This window comes from Balaenoptera acutorostrata, chromosome 19, assembly GCF_949987535.1.
Source record: "Balaenoptera acutorostrata chromosome 19, mBalAcu1.1, whole genome shotgun sequence".
Lineage (NCBI taxonomy): Eukaryota > Metazoa > Chordata > Mammalia > Artiodactyla > Balaenopteridae > Balaenoptera > Balaenoptera acutorostrata.
In genome coordinates, this window is record NC_080082.1 from 66,575,067 (window position 1) to 66,588,989 (window position 13,923).

Genomic DNA, 13,923 nt, shown 5'->3' on the forward strand with positions numbered 1-13,923 from the left:
AGTCTCACAAGCCTACTTCTTCTTAACCAATTCAACGACAATAGCCTCAACTTCTCATTAACATTCTTCTCTGACTCCCTCTCCCCACCATTACTAATCCTAACAATATGACTCTTTCCCCTAATACTAATAGCCAGCCAATCTTACCTACTCAAAGAGCCACTAATCCGAAAAAAGCTATACATCACAATACTAATCATGTTACAAACATTCCTAATCATAACATTCACTGCCACAGAACTATTTTACATTATATTTGAAGCCACACTAGCTCCTACCCTCATTATCATTACCTGTTGAGGTAACCAAAGAGAGCAACTTAATGCAGGACTCTATTTTTTATTCTGCACACTAGTTGGATCACTCCCGTTACTAGTGGCACTAACATACATACAAAACATCATAGGCTCTCTAAATTTCCTAGTACTTCAATATTGAGCTCAACCACTATTCAACTCCTGATCCAACGTCTTTATATGATTGGCCTGCATGATAGCCTTTATAGTAAAAATACCCCTGTACGGCCTCCACCTTTGACTACCGAAATCACATGTAGAAGCTCCTATCGCAGGCTCTATGGTCCTGCAGCCATACTACTAAAACTCAGGGGCTATGGCATGCTACGAATCACATCAATACTCAAGCCCCTAACAGAGTTCATAGTATACCCTTTCCTTATGCTTTCCTTATGGGGAATAATCATAACCAGTTCTATTTGTCTATGTCAAACAGACCTAAAATCACTCACTGCCTACTCCTCAGTCAGCCACATGGCACTTGTTATTGCAGCTATCCTCATTCAAACCCCTTGAAGCTACATAGGGGCTACCGCCCTAATAATCACCCACGGCCTCACATCGTCTATACTATTTTGCCTAGCAAACTCAAATTACGAACGAATCCATAGCCGAAATATAATCCTAGCCCGAGGCCTACAAATTCTTCTCCCACTAATAGCCACTTGATGATTACTAGCAAGCCTGACAAACCTGGTCCTACCCCCTACTATTAACCTAACTGGAGAACTGTTCGTAGTTATATCAACTTTCTCATGATCAAACCTCACTATTATCCTAATAGGAACCAATATTGTAATTATATCCCTATACTCTATGTATATACTAATCACAACACAGCGCAGCAAATGTACGCACCACATCAGTAATATTACACCCTCCTTCACACGAGAAAACGCCCTTATAGCTCTCCATATCCTGCCACTTCTACTCCTGTCACTAAATCCTAAAATCATCTTGGGCCCCCTATACTGTAAATATAGTTTAAAAAAAAACACTAGATTGTGAATCTAGCAACAGAAGACTAAAACTTCTTATTTACCGAGAAAGTACTGCAAAAACTGCTAATTCATGCCCCCATGCCTAATAGTATGGTTTTTTCAAACTTTTAAAGGATGGTAGTTATCCATTGGTCTTAGGAACCAAAAAACTGGTGCAACTCCAAATAAAAGTAATAAACCTGTTCTCTTCTTTTGCCCTAATCACATTACTAGTACTAATTATTCCAATCATGATAACTAGTACAAACTCCTACAAAAGTGATAAATACCCATATGTAAAAAGTACCGTCTCATGTGCTTTCGTTACCAGTCTAATCCCAACAATAATATTCCTTCATACAGGCCAAGAAATAATCATTTCAAACTGACACTGAATCACTGTCCAAACCCTTAAATTGACACTCTGCTTCAAAATAGATTATTTCTCAATTATGTTCGTACCAGTAGCATTGTCTATCACACGATCCATCATAGAGTTCTCAATATGATACATACATTCAGATCCTTATATCAACCAATTCTTCAAATACCTACTTCTCTTCCTTATTACTATACTAATTCTTGCTACAGCCAACAACCTCTTCCAACTTTTTATTGGGTGAGAGGGGGTAGGAATCATATCTTTCCTACTCATTGGGTGATGATATGGAAGAACAGACGCAAACACACTGCTCTCCAAGCAATCTTACATAACCACATCAGAGATATCGGATTCATTATATCAATAGCATGATTTCTGTCCAACTCAAATGCATGAGACCTACAACAAATTTTTATACTCGACCTAAACTCGCTAAACCTCCCCCTCACAGGACTCGTACTAGCTGCAGCCGGAAAATCAGCCTAATTTGGACTTCACCCCTGACTCCCTTCAGCAATAGATGGTCCTACCCCAGTATCAGCCTTACTCCACTCAAGCACAATGGTCATAGCAGGAATTTTCCTACTTATCGGATTTTACCCTTTAACAGAAAACAACAAACTCATTCAAACAATAACATTATGCCTAGGAGCTCTTACCACCCTATTCACAGCTATATGCGCTGTCTTCCAAAACGACATTAAAAACAATTATCGCTTTCTCTACCTCAAGCCAATTAGGTCTGATGATGGTAAAAATCGGTATCAACCAACCCCATCGAGCATTCTTACATATTTGCACACATGCTTTCTTTAAAGCCATACTATTCATGTGCTCTGGATCCATTATCCACAACCTAAACAACGAGCAAGACATTCGAAAAATAGGAGGCCTATTCAAAACCTTGCCCTTCATTGCAACAGCCCTTATCACTGGGTGTCTGGCACTGACAGGAATGTCTTTTCTCACTGGTTTTTACTCTAAAGACCTAATCATCGAAACCGCCACCACGTCTCATACCAAGGCCTGAGCCCTATTAATAACTCTAATCGCTACCTCCCTCACAGCCATCTATAGCACTCGCATCATCTTCTTCACACTACTGGGACAACCCGCTTCTCTCCCTCAGCTCCTATCAATGAAAACAATCCCCTCCTAGTTAATTCTATCAAACACCTACTAATCGGAAGTATCTTTGCTGGATTCATCATCTCCAACAACATTCCCCCAACAACCATCCCCCTAATAACCATACCTTTGCACTTAAAACTAACTGCCCTCATAGTAACAGCTCGGGTTTTGTACTAGCATTCGAAACCAACCTTAACACACAAAACTCAAAATATACTTACCCTCAAACTCCTTTAAATTCTCTACTCTCCTAGGATACCATCATACACGGCCTACCTCCCCATCTAAACCTATTAATGAGCCAAAAATTAGCAACCTCCCTCCTAGACTTAATCTGACTAGAAACTATCTTACCAAAGACTACAGCCTTCATTCAACTAAAATCCTCCACACTAATCTCAAACCAAAAAGACCTTATTAAACTATACTTTCTATCATTTCTCATCACCATCACCCTTAGTATACTCTTATTTAATTACCCCGAGTAATCTCCATAATAACCACAACACCAATAAATAATGACCAACCAGTAACAATCACCAACCAAGTACCATAACTATATAATGCCGCAATCCCTATAGCCTCCTCACTAAAAAACCCAGAGTCACCAGTATCATAAATAACCTAATCCCCCAACCCATTAAACTTAAACACAATTTCCACATCCTCATCCTTCAAAATACAAAACACCATTAAAAACTCTACTATTAACCCTAAAAGAAACGCCCCCAATACAACCTTATTAGAAACCCAAACCTCAGGATATTGTTCAGTGGCTATAGCCGTTGTATAACCAAACACAACTAATACGGGGAATATTAGTATGTAATGTAATCATTGATATTACATAATACATATATATTATTGATCGTACATAGTACATTAAGTTAAATCAGTTTAAATCAACATGCTTGGAATCCCGTCCATTAAACCACGAGCTTAATCACCAGGCCGCGTGAAACCATCAACCCGCTCGGCAGGTGTCCCTCTTCTCGCTCCGGGCCCATAACTTGTGGGGGTTTCTACTGAACTTTATCAGACACCTTGTTCTTACTTCAGGGCCATCTCACCTAAAATCACCCACTCTTTCCCCTTAAATAAGACATCTCAATGGGTTAATGACTAATCAGCCCATGCGCACATATAACTGCGATTTCATACATTTGGTATTTTTTATTTTGGGGGGGGAAGTGCTTAGACTCAGCTATTACCTTAAAAGGTCTTAACACAGTCAAGCAAATTGTAGCTGGACCTGGATGTATTTATTAATTGGCAAGAGCAACCTGCGTTGTACAATCAGTTAATGGTCACAGGACATAGACTTTACTATTCCCCACCCCGGCTTAAAATATTTATCCATCACAATAAATCAACCTCAACCCCCTCCCTATCATACCAATGAGCTACTTAGATATTCACCACCCACATAGACAGAAATCCCCCTAGATTCACCAGCCATTTTATCAAAAATTTAATACTAAATCTGACATAAGCTACATAATACAACCATACAAACACCACCTATGTGCAACAAGTTAATGTAGCTTAAACATTTCCTAAAGCAAGACACTGAAAATGTCTAGATGGGCTCACTAGCCCCATAAACGTAACGGTTTGGTCCCAGTCTTTCTATTAGTTTTTAATAGAATTACACATGCAAGTATCCGCACTCCGGTGAGAATGCCTTCTAAATCACTAAGACTAAAAGGAGCAGGTATCAAGCATGCTACACCAGCAGCTCACAACACCTTGCTTAACCACACCCCCACGGGAGACAGCAGTGATAAAAATTAAGCCATAAACGAAAGTTTGACTAAGCCATATTAATCAGGTTTGGTAAATATTGTGCCAGCCACCGCGGTCATACGATTGACCCAAATTAATAGAACTACGGCGTAAAGCGTGTTAAAGAACCATACAAGATAAAGGTAAACGTTAATTAAGCTGTAAAAAGCCATAATTAAAATAAAAATAAACTACGAAAGTGACTTTAACATATTCTGATCACACGATAGCTAAGACCCAAACTGGGATTAGATACCCCACTATGCTTAGCCCTAAACCCAAATAATCATAAGAACTAGACTATTCGCCAGAGTACTACTAGCAACAGCCTAAAACTCCAAGGCCTTGGCGGTGCTTCACAGCCCTCTAGAGGAGCCTGCTCTATAACCGATGAACCCGACAAATCTCAGCAGCCCTGGCTACTCCAGTCTATATGCCGCCATCTTCAGCAAACCCTAAAAAGGAGCAAAGGTAAGCACAATTATAACACCTAAAAATGTTAGGTCAAGGTGTGACCTATGGGGTGGAAAGAAATAGGCTACATTTTCTACACCAAGAACACCCTTTACCCACACGAAAGTTTTTATGAAACCTAAAAACTAAAGGAGGATTTAGTAGTAAATTAAGAATAGAGCGCTTAATTGAATAAGGCCAAGAAGCACAGGCGGTGTGCGCCACCCGTCACCCTCCTCAAGTGCCATGACAAAGCCACAATTCATTAACACATGCTAAACAATTATACGAGAGGAGATAAGTCGTAACAAGGTAAGCATACTGGAAAGTGTGCTTGGATAAAACAAGGCATAGCTTAAATAAAGCACCTAGTTTACACCTAGAAGATTTCATAAGCTATGTATGTCTTGAACTAAACCTAGCCCACACCTTTCCCACCATACTAACACAAGCTAGTCAAATAAAACATTCACCAGACATCTAAAGTATAGGAGATAGAAATTTAGACACTGATGGCGCTATAGAAAAAGTACTGTAAGGGAATGATGAAAGAAATATTAAAAGTAATAAAAAGCAAAGCTTACCCCTTGTACCTTTTGCATAATGACTTAACTAGCAACAACTTAACAAAGAGAACTTAAGCTAAACTACCCGAAACCAGACGAGCTACTTATGAACAGTTACTAGAACAAACTCATCTATGTGGCAAAATAGTGAGAAGATTTATAAGTAGAGGTGACAAGCCTAACAAGCCTGGTGATAGCTGGTTGTCCAGGAAAAGAATTTCAGTTCAAGGTTAAATAATACTAAAAACCATAATAAGCTTCCACGTATATTTAAACGTTAGTCTAAAAAGGTACAGCTTTTTAGAAATGGATACAACCTTAACTAGAGAGTAAAAGCAAACAACACCATAGCTGGCCTAGAAGCAGCCATCAATTAATAAAGCGTTCAAGCTCAACAACAAAACACATCCCAATTCCAATATTAAGTAAATCAACTTCTAGTCTTATTACTGGACTAATCTATAAGATTATAGAAGCAATAATACTGTTAACATGAGTAACAAGAAATATTTCTCCTTGCACAAGCTTATATCAGCAACTAATAATATACTGATAATTAACAGTAAATAAATACAATCCAACACTAATCTATTTATTAAGTACACTGTTAACCCAACACAGGCGTGCACTCAAGGAAAGATTAAAAAAAGTAAAAGGAACTCGGCAAATACAAACTCCGCCTGTTTACCAAAAACATCACCTCTAGCATCACCAGCATTAGAGGCACCACCTGCTCAGTGACAACCATTAAATGGCCGCGGTATCCTGACTGTGCAAAGGGAGCATAATCATTTGTTCTCTAAATAAGGACTTGTATGAATGGCCACACGAGGGTTTTACTGTCTCTTACTTTTAGTCAGTGAAATTGACCTCCCGGTGAAGAGGCGGGGATAACAAAATAAGACAAGAAGACCCTATGGAGCTTCAATTAATCAACCCAAAAAACCACAATCTCAAACCACCACGGAATAACAAAATTTCACATGGGTTGACAATTTCAGTTGGGGTGACCTCGGAGCACAAAAAACTCTCTGAGTGATTAAAGCCTAGACCCACTAGCCAAAGCATAATATCACTTATCGATCCAAAAAATTGATCAACGGAACAAGTTACCCTAGGGGTAACAGCACAATCCTATTCTAGAGTTCATATCGACAATAGGGTTTACGACCTCGATATTGGATCAGGACATCCCAATGGTGTAACCGCTATTAAGGGTTCGTTTGTTCAACGATTAAAGTCCTACGTGATCTGAGTTCAGACCGGAATAATCCAGGTCGGTTTCTATCTATTATGCATTTCTCCCAGTATGAAAAGACAAGAGAAATAAGGCCCACTTTAAAAAGTGCCGGGCTTCCCTGGTGGCGCAGTGGTTGAGAGTCTGCCTGCTAGTGCGGGAGACACGGGTTCGAGCCCTGGCCTGGGAGGATCCCACATGCCGCAGAGCGGCTGGGCCCGTGAGCCACAATTGCTGAGCCTGCGCGTCTGGAGCCTGTGCTCCGCAACGAGAGAGGCCCGCGCATCGCGATGAAGAGTGGCCCCCGCTTGCCACAACTGGAGAAAGCCCTCGCACAGAAACGAAGACCCAACACAGCCAAAATCAATCAATCAATCAATCAATCAAACATACGCATCTGATTCAAGATCCTCATTAAAAAAAAAAAAAAAAAAAAAAAAAAAAAGTGCCTTCAAAACAATTAATGATCTAATCTCAACTTAATAAGCAAGCACAAACTAACCACCCAAGACCAGGGTTTTGTTAGGGTGGCAGAGCCCGGTAATTGCGTAAAACTTAAACCTTTATGCCCAGAGGTTCAAATCCTCTCTCTAACAAAATGTTTATAATTAACATTTTAATGCTCATCATTCCTATTCTCCTAGCCGTGGCATTCCTGACATTAGTAGAACGTAAAATCCTAGGCTATATACAACTCCGAAAATGACCAAACATTGTAGGAACTCATGGCCTACTCCAACCCATTGCCAATGCAATCAAACTATTCACTAAGGAACCCCTACGACCAGCTACAACCTCCACCTCCATATTTATCATCGCACCCATCTTAGCCCTAACCCTAGCCCTCAAATATGAATCTCCCTACCCATGCCATACCCCTTCATCAACATAAACCTAGGAGTATTATTCATACTAGCAATATCAAGTCTAGCCGTATACTCTATTCTATGATCTGGCTGGGCCTCCAACTCAAAATGTGCATTAATTGGAGCCCTATGAGCAGTAGCACAAACAATCTCATACGAAGTAACACTAGCAATCAATCCTCTTATCAGTACTCTTAATAAATGGATCCTTCACCCTATCAACCCTAACCACAACACAAGAACAACTATGACTAATCTTCCCATCATGACCACTAGCCATAATATGATTTATTTCTACCTTAGCAGAAACCAACCGAGCCCCTTTTGATTTAACAGAAGGAGAATCCGAACTCGTGTCTGGCTTCAATGTAGAGTACGCAGCAGGCCCCTTCGCCATGTTCTTCCTAGCAGAATATGCCAACATCATTACAATAAATATATTCACAACAATTCTATTTCTAGGAGCATTCCACAACCCCTACACCCCAGAACTACATACAATTAACTTCATCATTAAAACACTACTACTAACAATATCTTTCCTATGGATTCGAGCATCCTACCCTCGATTTCGGTATGACCAACTAATACACTTACTCTGAAAAAGCTTCCTACCTCTAACACTAGCCCTATGCATATGACATGTATCACTGTGCGTCATAACAGCAAGCATCCCTCCACAAACATAAGAAATATGTCTGACAAAAGAGTTACTTTGATAGAGTAAATAACAGAGGTTCAAACCCTCTTATTTCTAGAATCATAAGAATTGAACCTACCCGTAAGAATTCAAAGTTCTCCGTGCTACCATATTACACTACATTCTACAGTAAGGTCAGCTAAACAAGCTATCGGGCCCATACCCCGAAAATGTCGGTTTATACCCTTCCCGTACTAATAAATCCCATTATCTTTACCATTATCCTGACAACTGTCATTTTAGGACCTATAATAGTAATTACCAGCTCTCACTGGCTACTAGCCTGAATTGGATTCAAAATAGATATAATAGCCATCATCCCTATTACAATAAAAAACTTTAATCCACGAGCCATAGAAGCCTCCACTAAATATTTTCTAACACAGGCCACTGCATCCCTACTACTTATAATAGCAGTCATCATTAACCTATTACACTCCGGCCAATGAACCATCGCAAAACTATTCAACCCAACAGCATCAACAATGATAACACCGATAAGATCAGTGCCCGGATATATGCCTTACCTGATGACCTCGTGGAAGTGAAACCCAAGATGGTTACGACAGTGTTTGCATGCTTAATGGGAAAAGGACTGAACAAAATAAAATAATGAAACATTTATTATGATTTTCTGCCACATTAAACACATTGAAGGCCTCACAGTTTACAGAATTCTGAAATGTAGTGGGTATAAAACCAGAGATTATTTGTATGCTCAAAACAGTTGTATGAATCGTTAATGAATTTAATATCTTGTTCATACTAGCTAGGATTTATTGGCCTTTTTGGATAACACAATTAATTTACCAGTCGATACTGATAAGAGTGTGTTCATTTTCAAGATGATATTTTATGGTTATTGTTTCCTGAAAGTCTCATTAAAACAAGACTAATTCATTCTTTTTCATGGCTATGGAAAAGCTAATTCACTCTATTTCATAGCTATAAAACTAGGACTATCCCCTTTTCACTTTTGAGTGCCCGAAGTAACACAAGGCATCCCTTTAACAGCAGGCCTAATCCTACTAACATGACAAAAACCTTCACCCCTATCAATCCTATATCAAATCTCACCATCAATCAATCTAAACCTAATACTAGCTCTATCCATACTTTCCATTCTAATCAGAGGTTGAGGTGGTACATAAATAAAAAATAAAATAGATCTACTGAGACGTGGGTCAAAATATGAATATAAAAAAAGGACATATCATGTTGGCACAGGGCAAGCAAAATAAATCAATGGAAGAGAAGAGAGCAACAAAATAGATCCACACATATACATTCAATAGATTTTCAACAATACTATGAAGGAAAATTTTTTCATTAAACGGTGCTGAAACAACTGGACAACCATAAGAAAAATAAGTGCCTTGTCTACTATCTCACACTTACATAAAAATTAATTCAAGGTGGATATTAAGTCTTGATATAAAAGCAAAAACTATAAAACTACCAGAAAACAGGAGAATATGTTTGGAGTTTTGGCAAAACGTTCTTAGGACATTTAAAAAAAAAAAACTCACACAAAAAACCTAACCATAAAAGAAAAAATTGACAAAATCAGACCTTGTTAATTATGACCCAGCAATTCCACCCCTAGATATTTTCCCAAGAGAAATAAAAACATGGTTCTACTAAAAGCACTGTACAAAAATGTTCATAGTAGCATTACTCATAAAAGCCCAAAACGAGAGACAACTCAAATATTCATCAACAAGATAATGGATAAATAAATTGTGGTTCATTCAAAAAATGGAATATTACTCAACAGTAAAAAGAAACAACCTAACAATGCATACAATGTCATGGATGAATCTCAAAAATCTTAGGGTAAGTCTTACACAAAAGAAATAATGTATGATTCTCTTTATATGAAGTTCTAGAAGAGGCAAAAGTTCTATGGTGGAAAAAATCTGAACAATGGTTGCCTTTGTTAAATGGAAACCTCGTGGCGCAGTGGTTAAGAATCCGCCTGCCAACACAGGGGACACGGGTTCGAGCCCTGGTCCGGGAAGATCCCACATGCTGCGGAGCAACTAAGCCCGTGCGCCACAGCTACTGAGCCCATACACCACAACTACTGAGACAGTGCTCTAGAGCCCGCGAGCCACAACTACTGAGCCCAAGTGCCACAACTACTGAAGCCCGCGTGCCTAGGGCCTGTGCTCCACAACAAGAGAAGCCACCACAGTGAGAAGCCCGCACACCGCAACGAAGAGTAGCTCCCGCTCACTGCAACTAGAGAAAGCCCACGCCCAGCAACAAAGACCCAACACAGCCAAAAATAAATAAATAAATAAATAAATAAATTTTTTTAAAAAAAAAATGGAAAGAGGTAACAAAAAGAATTTGTGAGGTAATGAAAATGTCCTCAAGCTCAATTTGAATGATTACATTTAGGTATACATTTGTCAAAATTTTTCAATTGTACACTTAAAATTTGTGTATTTAACAAAGCACTGTTAGCAAAAATACATACAAAAAGGCCCACTGTCTACAAAGTAACAATAATAAGATGGAGAGTTGACTTCTCAACAGAAACCATGGAGTACAGAAAACAATAGCATGGTGTCTTTAAAGGGCTGGAAAAAAAAAAAAATGAACTGCCAACTTAAAATTCTCTGCTTGAAGTATCTTTCCAAAATGAAGATGAAATAAAGACATTTTCAGGCAAACACAAAGTGGGGGAATTCTGTCACTCTAAAAGAAATGATAAAGGGAGCTCTTCAGACAAAAGGAAAATGATCCTAGGAGGAATTATGGAAATACCAAAGGGAGTGAAGAGTATACGAAAGGGTAGATATGAAGGAAAATATAAATATTGACTGTAAAGATCCTTTCTCACCTGGGCAGGAATCTTGGGAGAGTCCTCTGTCCATTATCCATGGCTCTACTCTGAGTTCTAGCTGGGCCACGATAGCTGGTTTGGAGATCCAAGACACTGTCCAAGTGAGAGATCAGGCCTTGAGGGCTTGGAAGAAGAGAAACCCTTCTAGGGTTCACTGACCCCACACTCCCAGCCAGGTCACACCCACTCTGCCGAGACCCCAGGCAGATGCAAGTCAACACAAGGCACAGCCTCACCCACAGTGACCAGGTGCCTAAAGGTCTCCAGCATCACGTCGTGGTACAGGGTCTTCTGGCCAGGGCCCAGCAGCCCCTACTCCTCCTGGGTGAAGTCCACAGCCACATCATCGAAGGTTACTTGCCCCTGAAATGTCACCGTCGTGTCTGCTTAGCTAAGACCCTGATCTCTGCAAAGCTCCCACAAGGGCTGGGAGCGGCATACATGAGAACGTGAGGATGCACTCAGGTGTACACAGAGATGTCCTGAGAGGGTTCTGGCTTCTGAGGGATACTCAAGGCTCCCCGGGGGATCTGGGGGCCTACATCAGCCATTTCAGAGGAGAGCCCCCATAATACTGAAATGTTTACCCCCTAAGAATCTCACGCATTTCTTGATAAACTAGGGATCCTCCACAAGATCAAAATGTACAGTCATCCTTCAGGATTCCTCTTCCTTTTTATATGCCAGGCATAAAAAGATGATGTTATTAACTGCTGATAATAATGTTAACATTTGCCAAGAGTTCTCCAGTCTGAGCGCAGTGCTAAGTCAGCACTTTCTCTAACGGAAATTCACTTAACCCTGGAAACAGTCTGAGAAAGTAGTTGCCACTTCCTGGAGTCTGTTTTTTTGTCCTTTCAAAGGAGGAGCCTGAGCTGAGAGAAGTGCACAGGTTTTGGAACACAGGTTACGCGGGTTTCATAAGAATTAATAGAGACACGCTCCCTCTTTTAGACAAATCATTCCAGATGATAGAAAGACCAGAATCGTTTGTTCCTTAAACGGGTGGTAGCTGAAGCCATTCGGGTCAGGAAGTTTCTTGCTGGGGGGCTTTGTGACTAGATCTTCACTGGCTCTAGGGCTTTATTGATACACTTGAGGACTGCAGGACCAGGCAGGTTTCTGCCTCTTCTGTTCATTCCTCCTCGGCCAGAACGACGGGCTGAGGGTCCCAAGTTGGAGGAGTTATGCCCCCCAGCCTGGGGTCCAGGACCAGCCCACCAGGAGGGAGAGGAGCGGCCACTCACCCGGAGGCAGGCAGCCAAGAGCCCCGTGGCCGTCATCTCTTCCGACTCCGAGATCTCGACCGAGTCAGAGTCGGGAAAGGCGAGTAACAAACCTCGACGGCGGTCAGGTCCGACCAGCAGGGCCCACCCCCGGAGTCTCTGCACACAGGGAGGGGCCAGGGCCACGGTTCTTGGGCCCCGTCAGCTCCCGACACCGTCCGCCCCAGGCCCCGGCCGGCCGGACCCCGCAGCTCTCCCGACGGTTACTCCGTCCCCAGACCGCGAACTCCGGAGACCCCGGCCCAGAGCGCCCTCCGGGGAAACTACCACGACCAGGAGACCCGCGGCGCGGCCTGCCGACCAACACGTGTGCGCCGCTGCCGGAGCCCTGTTCCTGAGCGCACAGAGAGTCAGACTACATTTACCAGAAGGCCCTGTGGCGCGACCTACCGACCAACGCGAGAACGCGACGTGGGAGCCCGGGACGTTGAGACGCCGCTGCGCTGGGGCTTCTGGGAGTTGTATTCTTGCAGCCGACTCTGGACCAGGGCTCCAGGGAGCCAGACTACATTTCCCAGAAGGCGTGGCGGCGCGGGGGACCTCCCAATGGGTTTGCGGGGCCCGGCCTAGGCTGGGACTAGGGCCTTCGGGAATTAAAGTCCTGGCTCCCGGGCCAGGCCTAGGACGCACTGAGACCACTTTGTCTCGCTGTAACACACAGAAGCGACTGTTGGCCGGGCATCCAGAGGGTCCGGGGAGCCTGAGGATGAGCGTTCTGGGCGTTCAGGGCGTTCTAGGAACTCATAATCACAATAACCTTGTCCGCCAGGCGGCGCGCGTGGGCACCTAGAGCGTCATACTACATCTCCCAAGGGGCTTCGCGGTGCGGTGGGCGGTTCCAGTCTGCGACCTCTTGGAGCGAGGCATTCTGGAAGTTGTAGTCCATTGTCTCCAGGCCTCGTGAGGCCTCTGAGGACAGCCTGCCCTTTACACCAGGTGTGGAAGATGCTACCTTCACAGATATACCTGCCTGGAGATGAAGTAAAAATAAATGTCACCTTATTTGTTTATTTGGTTTGTTGTTATTGGGTTTTTTAAAATAAATTTATTTATTTATTTGGCTGCATTGGGTCTTCGTTACTGTGTGCGGGCTTTCTCTAGTTGTGGAGAGCGGGAGCTACTCTTCGTTGCAGTGCACAGGCTTCTCATTGCATTGGCTTCTCTTGTGGAGCACGGGCTCTAGGCACATGGGCTTCAGTAGCTGTGGCACGTGGGCTCAGTAGTTGTGGCTCGCAGGCTCTAGAGTGCAGGCTCAGGAGTTGTGGCTCAAGGGCTTAGTTGCTCCGCAGCATGTGGGATCTTCCCAGACCAGGGCTTGAACTCGTGTCCCCTGCCTTGGCAGGCAGATTCTTAACCACTGCGCCACCAGGGAAGCCCTGTGTTTTTT

General features: G+C 42.2%; 1 protein-coding gene across 2 annotated transcripts in view; it reads right to left on the bottom strand.

The window, feature by feature from the left end:
- Positions 1 to 12,332, bottom strand: part of LOC130705738 (zinc finger protein 239-like) — a 29,750-nt gene extending 17,418 nt beyond the window's left edge. For both annotated transcript variants that reach the window (XM_057534538.1, XM_057534537.1), the window contains exons 1-2: positions 11,487 to 12,332; positions 11,248 to 11,343 (exon numbers count right to left, since the gene is read on the bottom strand). In XM_057534538.1, coding sequence (XP_057390521.1) covers positions 11,248 to 11,343; positions 11,487 to 11,520 — 130 coding nt within the window. In that variant the 5' untranslated portion in view covers positions 11,521 to 12,332. The remainder of the gene's footprint in view (positions 1 to 11,247; positions 11,344 to 11,486) is intronic.
- Between the last annotated feature and the right edge of the window lie 1,591 nt (positions 12,333 to 13,923).